We start from the raw sequence: 19,780 nt of genomic DNA on the forward strand, positions 1-19,780 counted from the left end.
GGAACTCCCTTCCTAACAGCACTGTGGGAGAATCGTCACCACACGGACTGCAGCGGTTCAAGAAGGCGGCTCACCACCACCTTCTCGAGGGCAATTAGGGATGGGCAATAAATGCTGGCCTTGCCAGCGACACCCACATCCCATGAACGAATAAAAAAAAAAGGAGGCTCGTGTAGAGCATAAACGCCAGCATAGACCAGTTGGGTCGAGTGGCCCGTTTCCATGCTGTACATCCTATGTAATTCTGAAGAGAACTTGAAGTGCAGCCTGCACAAACAGTGAGCCCTGAAGCCCTTACTTCTCCTTATGAGACAAAACAACTGCACATATCCATCTGTGAAGTGGCTTTCTGCTCACTGCAGTATTTGGCCTGTTATGGCAATTTTCAGTATTACAAACAATGAAGCTTCCCACCGCCCTCCCCCCACCCCCATCCACGCTGATATAATGGTGATTAATGGCTTGCAGTTTCAGTAGTGCAAGAATCGGCCTGTTTTACACATGCAAAGCTTGCCCCTGTGGAAGGACTTCCATCTCTTTAAAAATTCGTTCTCAGGATGTGGGCGTCGCTGGCAAGGCCGCCATTTATTGCCCATCCCTAATTGCCCTCGAGAAGGTGGTGGTGAGCCGCCTTCTTGAACCGCTGCAGTCCGTGTGGTGACGGTTCTCCCAACAGTGCTGTTAGGAAGGGAGTTCCAGGATTTTGACCCAGCGACGATGAAGGAACGGCGATATATTTCCAAGTCGGGATGGTGTGTGACTTGGAGGAGAACCTGGGGCTGATGGTGTTCCCGTGCACCTGCTGCCCTTGTCCTTCGAGGTGGTGGAGGTCTGGGATGTCTCTCACTGTAATATGATGAATCACAGTGCAGGAGGGTGGAATACCAACACAGTCACGGGTAATACTCGGATCAAAAAACTGACCACCGCATTATGGGAGTCACTTCAAACCTGAAAGCACAGGGCAGCGAAACAACGCACGGGATGGGGGGGGGGGCAGGGGGGGGGGGCAGGGGGGGGGCAGGGGGGGGGGGGGGCAGGGGCGGGGATTATGGTCCCCTCCCCCACCCCCTTCCCAGCAGTCAACCAAATGTGTCGACAGTGTTGGCGGGACGGGAACAACGAGCGGAGTCCAGGCCTTCGTCCACAAAGACAGAAGTGAGTTAGGAAGAAGAGTCAAACAATTATGGGGATTAAATTGGTTACATTTATTGAAATAACACATGGATTAGTGATCCCAGCCGACCTTCGAATGCACCACTAAGTCGCGTTGCCACCGTGCTCCTGACCACAACACGGGCATCCTCCATCCTCCACCTGAATACCATCTTTGTGCTGCTTAAGTGCCTCCCTCTGGGCCTCCGGAAGCTGTGGGTTTGAGTCCCACACCAGGACTGCAGAACATGATCTAGGCTCACATTTCAGTGTGGTACCGAGGGAGTGCTGCATTCTCAGAAATGCTTTCCTTCAGATCGAGCATTAAACCAAGGTCCCACCTATTTGTACAGGCCGATGTTAATGATCCCATGGCACTGTCTGAAGAACAGCAGGGAGTCCCGGGCAACCTTCCTCCCTCAAACAACCATCAGCAGCAACAGGTGAACAGGTCGTTCATCTCTTTGCACAGTGGCAGCCATGTTTATCTTAATAACAACGGTCAGTGCAGTTCGAAACGTATCTCCTCATGTCATGCACTTTCAGATGTTTTGACAATCATAGAATCTTATAGCACAAAAGAAGGCCATTCGACCCATCGTGCCTGTGCCGGCTCTTTGAAAGAGCTATCTATATAGTCCCTCTCCTCTGCTCTTTCCACATGGCCCGGTGATGAGAGGAGGCCCGGTGATGAGAGGAGGCCTGGTGATGAGAGGAGGCCTGGTGATGAGAGGAGGCCTGGTAAAGAGAGGAGGCCTGGTGATGAGAGGAGGCCTGGTGAAGAGAGGAGGCCTGGTGATGAGAGGAGGCCTGGTAAAGAGAGGAGGCCTGGTGATGAGAGGAGGCCTGGTGATGAGAGGAGGCCTGGTGATGAGAGGAGGCCCGGTAAAGAGAGGAGGCCTGGTGATGAGAGGAGGCCCGGTGATGAGAGGAGGCCCGGTGATGAGAGGAGGCCTGGTAAAGAGAGGAGGCCTGGTGATGAGAGGAGGCCTGGTGATGAGAGGAGGCCCGGTGATGAGAGGAGGCCCGGTGATGAGAGGAGGCCTGGTGATGAGAGGAGGCCTGGTGATGAGAGGAGGCCCGGTGATGAGAGGAGGCCCGGTGATGAGAGGAGGCCTGGTGATGAGAGGAGGCCTGGTGATGAGAGGAGGCCTGGTGATGAGAGGAGGCCCGGTGATGAGAGGAGGCCTGGTGATGAGAGGAGGCCTGGTGAAGAGAGGAGGCCTGGTGAAGAGAGGAGGCCTGGTGAAGAGAGGAGACCTGGTGATGTGAGGAGGCCCGGTGATGAGAGGAGGCCTGGTGATGAGAGGAGGCCTGGTGATGAGAGGAGGCCTGGTGAAGAGAGGAGGCCTGGTGATGAGAGGAGGCCTGGTGATGAGAGGAGGCCTGGTGATGAGAGGAGGCCTGGTGATGAGAGGAGGCCCGGTGATGAGAGGAGGCCTGGTGAAGAGAGGAGGCCTGGTGATGAGAGGAAGCCTGGTGATGAGAGGAGGCCTGGTGATGAGAGGAGGCCTGGTGAAGAGAGGAGGCCTGGTGATGAGAGGAGGCCTGGTGAAGAGAGGAGGCCTGGTGATGAGAGGAGGCCCGGTGAAGAGAGGAGGCCTGGTGATGAGAGGAGGCCTGGTGAAGAGAGGAGGCCTGGTGATGAGAGGAGGCCTGGTGATGAGAGGAGGCCTGGTGATGAGAGGAGGCCTGGTGATGAGAGGAAGCCTGGTGAAGAGAGGAGGCCTGGTGATGAGAGAAGGCCTGGTGATGAGAGGAGGCCTGGTGAAGAGAGGAGGCCTAGTGATGAGAGGAGGCCTGGTGATGAGAGGAGGCCTGGTGATGAGAGGAGGCCTGGTGAAGAGAGGAGGCCTGGTGAAGAGAGGAGGCCTGGTGATGAGAGGAGGCCTAGTGATGAGAGGAAGCCTGGTGAAGAGAGGAGGCCTGGTGATGAGAGAAGGCCTGGTGATGAGAGGAGGCCTGGTGATGAGAGGAGGCCTGGTGATGAGAGGAGGCCTGGTGATGAGAGGAAGCCTGGTGAAGAGAGGAGGCCCGGTGATGAGAGGAGGCCCGGTGATGAGAGGAGGCCCGGTGAAGAGAGGAGGCCCGGTGATGAGAGGAGGCCTGGTGATGAGAGGAGGCCTGGTGATGAGAGGAGGCCTGGTGATGAGAGGAGGCCTGGTGATGAGAGGAGGCCTGGTGATGAGAGGAGGCCTGGTGAAGAGAGGAGGCCCGGTGAAGAGAGGAGGCCCGGTGATGAGAGGAGGCCTGGTGATGAGAGGAGGCCTGGTGATGAGAGGAGGCCTGGTGATGAGAGGAGGCCTAGTGATGAGAGGAAGCCTGGTGAAGAGAGGAGGCCTGGTGATGAGAGAAGGCCTGGTGATGAGAGGAGGCCCGGTGATGAGAGGAGGCCTGGTGATGAGAGGAGGCCTGGTGATGAGAGGAGGCCTGGTGATGAGAGGAGGCCTGGTGATGAGAGGAGGCCCGGTGATGAGAGGAGGCCTAGTGATGAGAGGAGGCCTGGTGATGAGAGGAGGCCTAGTGATGAGAGGAGGCCTGGTGATGAGAGGAGGCCTGGTGATGAGAGGAGGCCCGGTGATGAGAGGAGGCCTAGTGATGAGAGGAGGCCTAGTGATGAGAGGAGGCCTGGTGATGAGAGGAGGCCCGGTGATGAGAGGAGGCCTGGTGATGAGAGGAGGCCTGGTGATGAGAGGAGGCCTAGTGATGAGAGGAGGCCCGGTGATGAGAGGAGGCCTGCTGATGAGAGGAGGCCTAGTGATGAGAGGAGGCCTGGTGATGAGAGGAGGCCTGGTGATGAGAGGAGGCCTGGTGATGAGAGGAGGCCTAGTGATGAGAGGAGGCCTGGTGATGAGAGGAGGCCTAGTGATGAGAGGAGGCCTAGTGATGAGAGGAGGCCTGGTGATGAGAGGAGGCCTGGTGATGAGAGGAGGCCTGGTGATGAGAGGAGGCCCGGTGATGAGAGGAGGCCCGGTGATGAGAGGAGGCCCGGTGATGAGAGGAGGCCTGGTGATGAGAGGAGGCCTGGTGATGAGAGGAGGCCTGGTGAAGAGAGGAGGCCCGGTGATGAAAGGAGGCCTGGTGATGAAAGGAGGCCTGGTGATGAGAGGAGGCCTGGTGATGAGAGGAGGCCTGGTGATGAGAGGAGGCCTGGTGATGAGAGGAGGCCCGGTGAAGAGAGGAGGCCCGGTGATGAAAGGAGGCCTGGTGATGAAAGGAGGCCTGGTGATGAGAGGAGGCCTAGTGATGAGAGGAGGCCTAGTGATGAAAGGAGGCCTGGTGATGAAAGGAGGCCTAGTGATGAGAGGAGGCCTGGTGATGATAAGGAGAGGCTTGATGATGAGAGGAGGCCCTCATGATGCATAGAAGCCTGGTGATGTGAGGAAGACTAGTAACAAGTGGAGACCTGGTGCTTTTCCACAGGAAGAAAGGAAGAATCAGAGGATGACTCACTCCAGTGCCCAGGTTAATCTCACATGCCTATTAGTGGCACTGATACAACAATATTTGTCGCAGCCTGGGAGCAAATCACACACTCTTAGCCTTTAGTGATGTGTGTCATGGGAAGGCAGCAGAGGGGAAAGGAGGAGACAAAATCAATACTTAAAAAATCCTTTCAGAATTCTGCCAAGTTGAAGAATAGATTTAGCAGTGTAATAAATGACACTGGACTGTGTGAAAAATTAATTTGGCTTGTGATCTTAAGTAATTTTCTCTCAAATTGTTACGTGGCCAAAGACGAAGCTAAATTGGGCCAAAATTTGGAGATTGGGAATCGTCAGGAATTTGGAGCGAGGTCAGAATGTTTGGATTTGGAAGGCCTGCCCCTTTAAAAAAGAATGCTGCGCATTGTGGAACGGAGAATATCACCCAATTAAAGTGCCACGGCTGGGGCAGCGCTCCATCAGACTTTACCACAGGTGGCCAGTCAACTCTCCGCCCCCTCCCAGCCCCGAATGCCAGCAGTCGATAACGCAGCACTAATCGGCTGCCACTAGGTCGTGTAACCTAGCACCAGTTTTGAGGGAGGGGGATTATCATCTGAACCATGCCAACAAGCCTGGCAGGCGGCTTTTGTAAAAGGAAAGCATGCCAAGAAAAGCGGTGAGCTGTTTAGTAGCTGCAGCACGTGCAGATGGCACACGAACTTGGCAGCTCCGGTGAAGCACACTTACAGCAGGGTCATCTTACTGCCATCGGCTAACGATTTATCCGATACCAGGGAAGAGGGACTTCAGTTATGTGGAGAGACTGGAGAAGCTGGGGTTGTTCTCCTCAGAACAGAGAAGGTTAAGGGACAATTTGATAGAGGCGTTCAAAATCATGAAGGGTTTGGATAGAGTAAATTAGGAGAAACTGAGTCCAGTGGTACAAGGGTCGGTAACCTGGGGACACAGATTTAAGGTAATTGGCAAAAGAACCAGAGGGGAGATGAGGAGAATTTTATTTTGTGCAGCGAGTTGTTACGATCTGGAATGCACCGCCTGAAAGGGCGGTGGAAATAGATACAACAGTAACTTTCAAAAGAGAATTGGATAAATACTTGAAAAGGAAAAATTTGCAGGGCTATGGGGAAAGGGCAGGAGGTAGGGGGGAATGGGACTGATTGGATAGCTCTTTCAAAGAGTCGGCACAGGCACGATGGGCCAAATGGCCCCCTTCTGTGCTGTAAGATTCTATGATATCCGAGATTGAAACAGCTGATACTGGACACCAGCAAATTGATGTCTTTCTTTTCCCAGTTCTGCCCCCTGAGCTGACTCACACTGAAGTACAGTTCTGTAGGCACCCGCCACCATCAAGTCTCAACCTAGTTATGATGTGGAGATGCCGGTGATGGACTGGGGTTGACAATTGTAAACAATTTTACAACACCAAGTTATAGTCCAGCAATTTTATTTTAAATTCACAAGCTTTCGGAGATTTTCTCCTTCCTCAGGCAAATGTTTCAAGATCTCCTTGAAGCCTACGCATTTATACATATTGAACAATAATACATGGTGTTTACAGACTGCCCCTGCAACTGCCCGTTGCCAAGGCAATCACCGTGTTCAGACAGAGAGGTGTTACCTGCAGAACCTCCGAATACACATTCAACAAAAAAACAAACAGGGAAAAAAAACAGAGAAAAAAAAACACAGAGAGAGGCAGAAACATCCGGAAGGCAGAGAGAGCCAGCAAATGACCCATTATATTAAAAACAGATAACATTTGTTCGCTGGTGGGGTAACGTGTAGCGTGACATGAACCCAAGATCCCGGTTGAGGCCGTCCTCATGGGTGCGGAACTTGGCTATCAATTTCTGCTCGACAATTTTGCGTTGTCGTGTGTCTCGAAGGCCGCCTTGGAGTACGCTTACCCGAAGGTCGGTGGATGAATGTCCATGACTGCTGAAGTGTTCCCCGACTGGGAGGGAACCCTCCTGTTTGGCGATTGTTGCGCGGTGTCCGTTCATCCGTTGTCGCAGCGTCTGCATGGTCTCGCCAATGTACCATGCTCTGGGGCATCCTTTCCTGCAACGTATGAGGTAGACAACGTTGGCTGAGTCACAGGAGTATGAACCATGCACCTGGTGGGTGGTGTCATCTCGTGTGATGGTGGTATCTGTGTCGATGATCTGGCATGTCTTGCAGAGGTTACCGTGGCAGGGTTGTGTGGCGTCGTGGACGCTGTTCTCTTGAAAGCTAGGTAGTTTGCTGCGAACGATGGTCTGTTTGAGGTTGGGTGGCTGTTTAAAGGCGAGTAGTGGAGGTGTGGGGATGGCCATAGCGAGGTGTTTGTCCTCATTGATGACATGTTGAAGGCTGCGGAGAACATGGCGTAGTTTCTCCGCTCCGGGGAAGTACTGGACGACAAAGGGTACTCTGTTGGTTGCGTCCCGTGTTAGTCTCCTGAGGAGGTCTATGCGATTTTTTGCTGTGGCCCGTCGGAACTGTCGATCGATGAGTCGAGCGTCATATCCCGTTCTTACTAGGGCGTCTTTCAGCGTCTGTAGGTGTCCATCGCGTTCCTCCTCGTCTGAGCAGACCCTGTGTATTCGCAGGGCCTGTCCATAGGGGATGGCCTCTTTGACGTGGTTAGGGTGGAAGCTGGAAAAGTGGAGCATCGTGAGGTTGTCCGTGGGCTTGCGGTAGAGTGAGGTGCTGAGGTGCCCGTCTTTGATGGAGATTCGTGTGTCCAAGAAAGAAACTGATTCTGAGGAGTAGTCCATGGTGAGCTTGATGGTGGGATGGAACTTGTTGATGTTATCGTGTAGTCTCTTTAGTGATTCCTTGCCGTGGGTCCATAGAAAGAAAATGTCGTCGATGTATCTGGTGTATAGTGTTGGTTGGAGGTCTTGTGCAGTGAAGAAGTCACTGCACAAGACCTCCAACCAACACTATACACCAGATACATCCTTTTCAAGTATTTATCCAATTCTCTTTTGAAAGTTACTGTTGTATCTATTTCCACCGCCCTTTCAGGCGGTGCATTCCAGATCGTAACAACTCGCTGCACAAAATAAAATTCTCCTCATCTCCCCTCTTCACCAAAGAACACACCCACCAGCTCAACAAACTGATCAAGACCTTCGATCCAGACCTTCAAAGCATCCTACGCATTCTCATCCCACGTAATCCCCGCGTGGGAGACTTCTACTGCCTCCCAAAGATACACAAAGCCAACACACCCGGACGTCCCATCGTATCAGGCAACGGAACCCTGTGTGAGAACCTCTCTGGATACATCGAGGGCATCCTGAAACCCATCGTACAGGGAACCCCCAGCTTCTGTCGTGACACTACAGACTTCCTACAAAAACTCAGTACCCACGGACCAGTTGAACCAGGAACACTTCTCACCACGATGGACGTCTCGGCACTATACACCAGTATCCCCCACGATGACGGCATCGCTGCGACAGCATCAATACTCAACACCAACAACAGCCAATCTCCGGAAGCCATCCTACAACTCATCCGCTTCATCCTGGATCACAATGTCTTCACCTTCGATAACCAGTTCTTTACCCAAACACACGGAACAGCCATGGGGACCAAATTCGCACCCCAATACGCCAACATTTTCATGCACAAGTTCGAGCAGGACTTCTTCACTGCACAAGACCTCCAACCAACACTATACACCAGATACATCGACGACATTTTCTTTCTATGGACCCACGGCAAGGAATCACTAAAGAGACTACACGATAACATCAACAAGTTCCATCCCACCATCAAGCTCACCATGGACTACTCCTCAGAATCAGTTTCTTTCTTGGACACACGAATCTCCATCAAAGACGGGCACCTCAGCACCTCACTCTACCGCAAGCCCACGGACAACCTCACGATGCTCCACTTTTCCAGCTTCCACCCTAACCACGTCAAAGAGGCCATCCCCTATGGACAGGCCCTGCGAATACACAGGGTCTGCTCAGACGAGGAGGAACGCGATGGACACCTACAGACGCTGAAAGACGCCCTAGTAAGAACGGGATATGACGCTCGACTCATCGATCGACAGTTCCGACGGGCCACAGCAAAAAATCGCATAGACCTCCTCAGGAGACTAACACGGGACGCAACCAACAGAGTACCCTTTGTCGTCCAGTACTTCCCCGGAGCGGAGAAACTACGCCATGTTCTCCGCAGCCTTCAACATGTCATCAATGAGGACAAACACCTCGCTATGGCCATCCCCACACCTCCACTACTCGCCTTTAAACAGCCACCCAACCTCAAACAGACCATCGTTCGCAGCAAACTACCTAGCTTTCAAGAGAACAGCGTCCACGACGCCACACAACCCTGCCACGGTAACCTCTGCAAGACATGCCAGATCATCGACACAGATACCACCATCACACGAGATGACACCACCCACCAGGTGCATGGTTCATACTCCTGTGACTCAGCCAACGTTGTCTACCTCATACGTTGCAGGAAAGGATGCCCCAGAGCATGGTACATTGGCGAGACCATGCAGACGCTGCGACAACGGATGAACGGACACCGCGCAACAATCGCCAAACAGGAGGGTTCCCTCCCAGTCGGGGAACACTTCAGCAGTCATGGACATTCATCCACCGACCTTCGGGTAAGCGTACTCCAAGGCGGCCTTCGAGACACACGACAACGCAAAATTGTCGAGCAGAAATTGATAGCCAAGTTCCGCACCCATGAGGACGGCCTCAACCGGGATCTTGGGTTCATGTCACGCTACACGTTACCCCACCAGCGAACAAATGTTATCTGTTTTTAATATAATGGGTCATTTGCTGGCTCTCTCTGCCTTCCGGATGTTTCTGCCTCTCTCTGTGTTTTTTTTTCTCTGTTTTTTTTCCCTGTTTGTTTTTTTGTTGAATGTGTATTCGGAGGTTCTGCAGGTAACACCTCTCTGTCTGAACACGGTGATTGCCTTGGCAACGGGCAGTTGCAGGGGCAGTCTGTAAACACCATGTATTATTGTTCAATATGTATAAATGCGTAGGCTTCAAGGAGATCTTGAAACATTTGCCTGAGGAAGGAGAAAATCTCCGAAAGCTTGTGAATTTAAAATAAAATTGCTGGACTATAACTTGGTGTTGTAAAATTGTTTACAATTGTCAACCTAGTTAGTGAGTGTCGGCCGGCTAGTCGAACAGGAGGGGCCTGTGGTGGGGTGGGAAAAACAGGTCAGATCCTGATAATGTCTTCACCCAGCATCCACGCAAAGGACCATCTAGCAGAAGAGGTTGGGAGGAGCAGGAAACCTGGCTGCATTTTACACTCTCTGGCCTCAGCGTTCTGTGGCTCATTGTCGTCTTTCAGATAAGGCCTGTTTCGGATGAGACGTTAAACCGAGCGTCCCTTCTGCCCTCTCAGGTGGATGTAAAAGGTGGCACTATTTCGAAGAACTCCTCCCCAGTGTCCTGGCCAAGGTTTATCCCTTAGCCAACACCACGAATAGATTTATCTTGTTGGTTATTTCTGGGACTTTGCTGTGCACAAATTTGCAGCCCCCTTTTGCCTACATAACAGCGACTGCACTTCAAATAAAAATATAATGCATTGGCTATGAAGCACTTTGCGACATCATGAGTATGGCAAAGGTGCTGTGTAAAGACAGGTTGTTTTTTCAAAGTATTACGGTCAGCTGGTGGAACATCGGGAGCTTTGTCCACATCAGCTCTTGGATATTGTCAAACGCAGGACAAGGGCCACGATTGTCGTGTCAGGTTAGCGAGATATGTCCGTACTGTTTCCTCCCTCCTCCCTCCTGCCTTCTGTAGGCAGATGGTCGAACCGTGGCTCAGTGTTTGCACTCTCACTTCTGAGTCGGGTAGGTCATGGGTTCCAGTTCCACTCCAGAGACCTAAGTACACAATCTGGGCTGACACGTCAATGCAGTACTGAGAGAGTACTACACCGTCTTTTGGATGAGATATTAAACCAAGGTCTCGTCTGCCCTCTTAGGCAGACAAAAAAAAAGATCCCATGGCACTATTTCGATGGACAGCAGGGGAATTCTCTCCGGTGTCCTGGCCAATATTTATCCCTCAATCAACTAAAACAGATAATATTTGGGACCCTTGCATTTCCTACATTACAACAGTGACTACACTTCAAATGTCACTTCATTGGCTGTAAAGCATTTTGGGAAGTCCTGAGGCTGTGAAAGGCGCTATAGAAATGCCAGTCTTTTATAATTGTTGAAAGATGCTGTTATTTTAATGCTGAATTGATCTGTGGGCCATGTGCCATTTCTTTCTGGAAAAAAAAGTCCTTCTATTCCTAGCTATATATCCGTATGCATAGGATGGGGCAAATCTTCCAACAGTGACAGGCTGAGCCTATCAAAAAATGTGTCCATTTTCTGGTGCAGAGAGTTATCTGAAGTTCCAAAGTACACTCAAGGGGTTGTCCAGAATGGTAGTGCCAAATTCAGCTCCCAGTTTTAAGTGGAGTACCTCCTAAAATGGGCAAATAACCAGGCACCCCCAGAATATGCAGCAGATCTCCTCCAGCAGGTGTGTGGGCAGCAAGCATGGGCCTGGTATGGTCGACACAGTGTAGTCAGCATCGTCATTTATATTGGCCCCCAGTATACGGTGAAACCGGGACATTACGGACGCCTTTAGGAACTGGCATCAACTGTCCTATTTTTGCAGGTGTCCTTATTTTCAAAATGGTCATTGTGCGTACTGTAAAAATTTTGAGTAGAATGGGGAGTTCTTTACCCAGCATCCATAGTGGCAGAGAAACCGCTCTATCCCTGGGATAGAGCCGTGCATGCATTCAATCCCAGAGATAGATCGTTTTCTCTGCCACCATGGATGCTGGGTAAGGAGCTCCCCATTCCACAAAAAGCCATTTCTTTCACGAAATTTCCTGCTGCGTGAACATGGGACATGCAGGTCAGCACGAGGTCAGAACTTTCATCAGAACTCAGTTGTCAGGTGCTTTAGCCTGTTTTCTGGGCAGTTCCGCCGCCAGGTAGGTCCCATGTCATTGGCTTCTCCACACGTGCATCTCGTCTATGGCAAGTTCCATAGGTTGACCCCCAGTTGGGATGATTTACCAGCCAGTCGGCCTGTACAAACCCTCTCTGCAGAGTTCCACAGCTCAGCCGTTTTATTTAAGAAACATGAAGTTGGCGTGGAGCACTTCCATGGGGAGCTCAGTACGAGACAGAACTCGGCTGCTGGGGTTGCTGGGAGATGCAGCCTCGTGCTGACCTGCATGTCCCGTGTTTTGATTTGTAAAAGGGCTTGTTGCATTGAAAGCTGTCCATAGTTCGTAATTTGCGAGTGTCCGTGGTTTCAGAGTGCCTCCTGTATATTTTACCATGTAAGTTATTTGGGTCTCTCAGTAGGTGTCTGTTTTTTGCAGGTGTCCGTTTTTTGGGGAGTGTCCGTTTATACAGGTTTCGCTGCACTCCTCATAGATCAACTCCCACTCTTCCTGCACATGGCTTACCGACGTGATTCTGTATTAATAATCTTTTTTAAACAACGTCCACTGATGCGGAGACGAGCTCAGAGGAGATTTAATGGAGGTTTTGAAAAAATTATGAAGGCTTTTGATAGGGCGAATAAAGGAAGATTATTTCCTCTGGTTGGAGGGGTCAGTGATGAGAGGGTCATCAATTTAAAATTGTCCCTAAAAGGGTGAGGCGGGTGGTTCGGAGAAATCTCTTTACACAGAGGGTTGTTGGAGCATGGAACACTTTGCCACAGGGAACGGTTGGGGCAGAGACTATTGCATCTTTTGAAAGAAAATTGAATAAATACACTTGAAACAGAGGCTATCAGGAGAGCATGCGGCAGTGGGATTAGTTTGAGATTGCTCTAGCCAAGAACCAGCACAGCAAACGATGGGCTGAATGGCCTCCTTCTATGCTGTAAACATCTCTAATATTTAGCAGAACTCTGTGCCACTGAATTAATAGCAGGTGGCATGATCCAGAATTTAGCTGCGCTATTGGCGCACTTGTAGGCCAAGTGCTTTCTCATAAGGAGAGGAAAATCAGAGGCCTGGTCACCCAAGGCAGCTTTTTTGCATCTCCCAGCAACCCCAGCAGCCGAGTTCTGTCTCGTACTGAGCTCCCCATGGAAGTGCTCCACGCCAACTTCATGTTTCTTAAATAAAACGGCTGAGCTGTGGAACTCTGCAGAGAGGGTTTGTACAGGCCGACTGGCTGGTAAATCATCCCAACTGGGGGTCAACCTATGGAACTTGCCATAGACGAGATGCACGTGTGGAGAAGCCAATGACATGGGACCTACCTGGTGGCGGAACTGCCCAGAAAACAGGCTAAAGCACCTGACAACTGAGTTCTGATGAAAGTTCTGATGAAATTCTGCCTCAGCTCATCTGCTGCTGAAATCCTCATCCATGCCTTTGTTACCTCCAGACTGGACTATTCCAATGCTCTCCTGGATGGCCTCCCACCTTGCACCCTCCGTAAACTTGAGCTCATCCAAAACTCTGCTGCCCGTATTCTAACTCGTACCGAGGCACATTCACCTATCGCCCCTGTGCTCGCTGACCTACATTGGCTCCCGGTCTGGGAACGCCTCGATTTTAAAATTCTCACCCTTGTTTTCAAATCCCTCTGTAGCCTCACCCCTCCCTATCTCTATCACCTTCTCCAGCCCTACAACCCTCCGAGATCTCTGCGCATCCCCGATTTTAATCGATCCACCATTGACGCCCGTGCCTTAAGCTGCCGAGGCCCTAAGCTCTGGAATTCCCTTCCTAAACCTCTCCACCTCTCTACCTCTCTCTCCTCCTTTAAGGCGCTCCTTAAAACCTACCTCTTTGATCAAGCTTTTGGTCACCTATCCTAATATCTCCTTATGTGGCTCAGTGTCAAATTTCGTTTGATAATCGCTCCTGTGAAGCACCTTGGGACATTTTACTACATTAAAGGCACTGTATAAATGCAAGTTGTTGTTGTTGAAAGGTCATCGACCTGAAACGTTAACCCTGATTCTCTCTCCAAAAATGCTGTCTGACCTGTTGAATGCTTTTATTTCAGATTTCCAGCATCTGCATTATTTTATTTTTTAAAAATCAAATCGATGCCCATTCTGACAGGCTCCTGGGGAGATGGGGGGTGGGGGGTAGTTACATAAAGTGACGAGTGACAGGAAGACCATGGAGAAGGCGTAGAGCAGTAAAAAAATACACGACTTTGGAAGGAGCATTACGAGGGAAGGACCTTCCAAAGTTGTAGACTGAATGGTACCGGGGCTAAAAGGGTTAAATTATGAGGACAGGTTGCATAAACTGGGCTTGTATTCCCTTGAGTAAAGAAGATTAAGGGGTGATCTAATTGAGGTGTTTAAGGTGATTTGATAGGGTAGATAGAGGGAAACTATTTCCTCCCTGGGGGACTCCAGAACAAGGGGGCATAACCTTAAAATTAGAGCTAGGCCGTTCAGGGGTGATGTCAGGAAGCACTTCTTCACATGTAAGGGTAGTGGAAATCTGGAACTCTCTCACCCAAAAAGCTACTGAGGCAGAGGGTCAATTGAAAATTTCAAAGCTGAGATTGATAGATTTTTGTTAGGCACGGGTATTAATGGTTACGGAACCACGGTGGGTAAATGGAGATAAGATACAGATCAGTCATGATCTAATTGAATGGCGGAACAAGCTCGAGGGGCTGAATGGCCTCCTCCCGCTCCTATGTTCCTGACCCACTGGAGTTAGCCTCTTTGAAGTGGCTGAAGCAATAAACAAGCTGAATAGCTGTTCTCTTTCTCCAGCGCTTTCTGCAGCCTGAACAACTGTTTTGCCTGCGGGGCCTATGGCTACAGGGGTCTTTCAGACGTTAAAAATGAAAAACAGCACCATTTGGAATCAACGTTATCCTGTTACCTTGGCCCTCCTGTGTAATTAGCCACGGCAGAGTTTGGGCTTCACTTCTGCCTAAATTGGCAATGGCAGTGTTTTGTTTATTCATTTTCAATTAAGATCAGCGGGAATGCGATGAGTATTCAAAAGTTGTTTCCATTTCTGTGTGGGGTTTTCACTTAAATACAGCAAAGTGCTTTAAAGCTGAAAGCTAATCTCTTCATGCCTTTCATTTTCACTTAACGTCAGAGGGAACGTGACCCGTTCCCAACACGTTCTCACGGTTTGCTTCGCTGTGCTCAGGTATTGGGCTCAACGGTGGATTCCATCCAAGTCTTTGTGTAGTACAGTGCACTCCGACTCAACACTGATAGATCGGACCTCCGAAGGGAGGCCACAGCGTGACCATGTTAGCAAATTTGTCCAAGTACATGGAGCCTGACCTGAGGAACCTCTTCCAGTGTGTTAGTGGCTGCCCAGTGCTCTGAATTCAGCCCGACTGCCATAGTCGGGTGGGTCTCAAACCATGGGCAACATCGTTGAAGGACCAACATATCACCAGCAAGTTGGAGTAAAGGAGGCCTTTCGGCCCACTTGATCTCCTCCGTCCAGGGTACCAACACTATCAGTCCCACTCCCCCGCTCTTTCCCCATAGCCCTACAATTTAATCCCCTTCAAGTATTTATCCAGTTACCTTTTGAAAGTTACTAGTGAATCTGTTTCCAGCAACCTTTCAGGCAGTGCGACCCAGTTCACAACAACTCGCGGTGTAAGAAAAATTTCCTTAAGAACATAAGAAATAGGAGCAGGAGTAGGACATACGGCCCCTCGAGCCTGCTCCGCCATTCAATCAGATCATGGCTGATCTTCGACCTCAACTCCACTTTCCCGCCCAATCCACATATCCCCTGATTCCCTTTGAGTCCAAAAATCTATTCATCTCAGCCTTGAATATATTTATCCACAGCCCTCTGGGGTAGAGAATTCCAAAGATTCACAACCCTCTGCGTGAAGAAATTCCTCCTCATCTCAGTCTTGAATGGCCAACCTGTTATACTGCGACTATGCCCCCTAGTTCTAGACTCTCTAGCCAGGGGAAACAATCTCTCAGCATCTACCCTGTCAAGCCCCCTCATAATCTTATATGTTTCAATGAGATCACCTCTCATTCTTCTTTACTCTAGAGAGTATAGGCCCATTCTACTCAACCTCTCTTCATAGGACAACCCTCGCATCCCAGGAATTAATCTAGTGAACCTTCGTTGCACCGCCTCCAAGGCAAGTATATCCTTCCTTAGATAAGGAGACCAAAACTGTATGCAGTGCTCCAGGTGAGGTCTCTCTAAAGCCCTGTACAACTGTAGTAAGACTCCCTTACACTTATACTCCAACCCTCTTGCAATAAAGGCCAACATGCCATTTGCTTTCCTAACTGCCTGCTCCACCTGCATATTAACTTTTGTGTTTTTTGTATGAGGACACCCAAGTCTCTCTGAACACCAACATTTAATAGTTTCTCACCATTTAAAAATTATTCTGTTTTTCTATTCTTCCTACCAAAGTGAATAACCTCACATTTCCCCACATTATACTCCATCTGCCACCTTCTTGCCCACTCATTTAACCTGTCCATATCCCTTTGCAGGCTCTTTGTGTCCTCCTCACAGCTTACTTTCCCACCGACTTTTGTATCGTCAGCAAACTTGAATACTTTATACTCGGCCCCTTCATCTAAGTTATTAATATAGATTGTAAATAGCTGAGGCCCAAGCACTGATCTTTGCAGCACCCCACTAGTAACAGTCTGTCAACCTTGAAATGACCCGTTTATCCCTACTCTCTGTTTTCTGTCCTTTAACCAATCCTCTATCCATGCTAATATATTACCCCCAACCCCATGAGCCCTTACCTTGTGTAACAACCTTTTTGTAGCACGTTATAAATACAATCTCATTCTTTCTATCATTCTCCAGCACAGTGAGCTCCTAATGCAGGGGGAGGTGGGGGAGGGGACATCATAAGGAGGCTGCTGAAAGGGTTCTAGTTGTTTCTCCATCGGGATTGAGGGACATGGGACAAAAAGAGCACAGACAAAACCAGCAGACAGGAACAACTTGACGTAAATTTGACAGATTTGGTTCCCAGTGATATGGTACCTCATTGGTTGTGTCCTTAGAGCTGTCTTAAGGCCTTCGACGATAGTGTCTCTCATTTCCATTTCCTCTTCATCAAAAGCAAACACTGTCTGCATCTGTGAAGAAGACAAAACATTTAACTGCTGAGCACCCATCTTGTACAATATGTGAACGCCTCCCTGCAGAACCACACTGGTAAAGGATTCTGGGCCTTTACATCACAGCGCTGTCACTGACAGCCAACTAATCCCAACTCACCTGTAGCAGCACCATTTTCAGGTGTAAGAGGTGGTGCCATTGCCTCTGGCCGGGGTGGGGGTGGGGGGCGGGGGTGATGGAGAAGCACCTTAGAACATGCAGTAGAAGCTGCCTTATTGATGAGCTTTGCCAGAGAAGTTTGCAGAGACGACTGAAGGCTCGGTCGATAAGGTGTGTTTTGAGGAGATGTTTAAAGGAGAAGTAGAAAGGTGAAGGAGTTTGGGAAGGGAGTTCCAGAGTTTAGGGCCTGGACTACTGAAAGCTCTACCACCAATCGTAGGAGGGGGGGTGGGGTCATGCATAACAGGCCACATTTAGAGGACTGAAGGGCACAGAAGGGTACACGGGGCTGGAGGAAATTGCGAAAGTGGGGAGGTGTGAGGCCATGATCAGATTTGAAGTCAAGGGCAAAGATTTTAAACTGGATGTGTTGGGGGTTGGGAAGCTAGTGTGAATCAGAGAGGACGGAGGAGAGGTGACTGGTCTCACAAAATATCTCACAAAGTACACGGCGTCCTGAGAGACAATACCTCTTTAAATCTCGTCTTTTGTAAGTAAACTGGTTCAGGTGGCGTGCTCAGCAAGATCACTCCTACTGCGAGCGGGCTCCAGATTGTTCCATGTGTTGCGTTGTGACTATCAAAGGGCTCCAGCTTCTCATAACAGCGGATTTGCAGAGGATTAAAATAGATGCAAGATGGGAAACAGAAATAAGCAAAGGAATATTTATTGCCTTCATACACACAGCGGCCTTCAGTGACCTCTCCGTGTGTGCACAAGGCAGGCAGGAAATTGCTGGGAGACACCAGTCAACTTTCCATAATGTCTATGTCAGATAAACAAGGGCCCAGTAAGTAATGGACGGCAGTGGCCAGAAGTCCTGCGTGGGTTTGATACACGTAGATGTCAACAGTCGGGGGATTAGCACCAACCATGCACGCTCTCCTTCCGATCGGAGTTTTGAGTGACAGTTTTATTTTTATAAAAAAGGTTTTACGGTGGGATGCAACGCTCACCCACATGTGTGACCACTACAGGTTGGGCGGTGTGGGGCGGGGAATGTAGGGCGTGGATTGGCGGATGTGGGCAGGGGGTGTGGGGTGTGGGTTCTGGGGTGTGGAGTGTGCGGCAGGGGGTGTGGGTTCTGGGGTGTGGAGTGTGCGGCAGGGGGTGTGGGGTGTGGGTTCTGGGGTGTGGAGTGTGCGGCAGAGGGTGTGGGGTTCTGGGGTGTGGAGTGTGCGGCAGCAGGTTTGGGGTCTGAGGTGCGGGATATGGGGGGAGTGGGATGGGGGGGGAGTGGGATGGGGGGGGAGTGGGATGGGGGGGGAGTGGGATGGGGGGGGAGTGGGATGGGGGGGGAGTGGGATGGGGGGGGAGTGGGATGGGGGGTGTGGGATGGGGGGTGTGGGATGGGGGGTGTGGGGTGTGGGGCCGGGGGGGTGGGGAGTGTAATTGGAGGGGGGTGGTGTAAAGTCCTGTGACCCTGCTGCTGGCTGCAAGCTACCGGTAGAGGCTTACACTCCTGACTCCTCGAGGTTCATCTAGAAAATGCACACACAGCAGTTTAGGCGTCGTCCAAAAAATGGTTGCAATGGAAGGCCCCCTCCCCGGCCTTCTGGTGATCTCTCTGCCTTAAGGCCGTGTCAAACTGGTTCAAAAATCAGAACTCTTTTCATATATTTTTTGGCATTTCTTGCCTTTTTTCCCCTCACATCTAAACATTTCCGGGTCCTTAAGCTCCTTCTAAACATCCTGACATGTGTCGATGGCCGTTCTTCTCTCTTCCCTTTTGCCCTCAGGGAGCTGCAGGACGAGGAGGAGATGCAGACGAATGAGCAAGAGCGGAAGGGTCAGTTGTTGGCCCAACAGTGCAACGGGGAATAATTCTTCAGCTGAGCGCAATCCAGAGCACTCGTTACATTCAGCACTCGGGAAATAAACTTTGTCTACAGTGGAGACTGGGTACGGCAGGGTTCAGACAGGGCCTTGGGATACATTAAAAAGTCATTAACCCTACTTCAGTGTTGTCCAATAGAAATTGCTGACTAGCCACATGTGGCTAAGGCGACACTGTTTTAGCCACAGACACTAATATTAGCAGAAAAGGCCTTTCATACAATACAGGTAAATGTACTTCACGTGTATATTTACTTAACAAACAACTACCACCATTCAGTGCAAAACTTTGCAGTCTTTCTCGTTCATAAAAGATTGCAATTTGGACATGAATTTATCAGGCACAACTCATCTTAGGTCAGCTTCTAGGTTTTTGTCTAAATGTTGTGAGTGGCACTTTGACTTCATCAGAGTGATTGCTGAGAATGTTGACTCACACAAGACGCACCAGACCCGCACCTGCTCTCCATCCAGTTGGATGCTGCTTGCCCTTTGCCATGACATGCCCTGTTGGAGCTGCTCATTAATGGTTGGGTTTGCTTTCCTCTGCTGGCCTGGAGTGGTTATTCCGATTGGTCGAGCTGGCTACGCTGACAGCTCCCCTCCCCATACAATGTTGCTGAAGTCCAGTGTTTTTCACCCGTGTTACACACAGTATTAGCAGATAACCAATAACAACAACAGCAACTTGCATTTACACAGTACCTTTAATGTAGTAAAACGTCCCAAGGCGCTTCACAGGAGCGATTATCAAACAAAATTTGACACTGGGCTACATAAGGAGATATTAGGACAGGTGACCAAAAGCTCGGTCAGAAGTAGGTTTTAAGGAATGTCTTAAAGGAGGAGAGAGCGATGGAGGTGGAAAGGTTTAGGGAGGGAATTCCAGAGCTTGAGGCCGAGGCAGCTGAAGGCACAGCCACCAATGGTGGGGCGATTAAAATCTCCACAATTGGAGGAATGCAGAGTTTTCGGAGGGTTGTAGGTCAGGAGGAGGTGACAGCAAT

At 50.2% G+C, this 19,780-nt stretch overlaps 1 protein-coding gene across 4 annotated transcripts in view; it reads right to left on the reverse strand.

Annotated features, from left to right (window-relative positions):
* Positions 1–19,780, reverse strand: part of daam2 (dishevelled associated activator of morphogenesis 2) — a 309,727-nt gene that overhangs the window by 130,040 nt on the left and 159,907 nt on the right. For all 4 annotated transcript variants that reach the window (XM_067985157.1, XM_067985159.1, XM_067985156.1 and 1 more), the window contains exon 5: positions 16,641–16,735. In XM_067985157.1, the coding sequence (XP_067841258.1) occupies positions 16,641–16,735 (95 nt within the window). The remainder of the gene's footprint in view (positions 1–16,640; positions 16,736–19,780) is intronic.

The sequence above is a fragment of the Heptranchias perlo genome, chromosome 5 (assembly GCF_035084215.1).
Source record: "Heptranchias perlo isolate sHepPer1 chromosome 5, sHepPer1.hap1, whole genome shotgun sequence".
NCBI classification, from domain to species: domain Eukaryota; kingdom Metazoa; phylum Chordata; class Chondrichthyes; order Hexanchiformes; family Hexanchidae; genus Heptranchias; species Heptranchias perlo.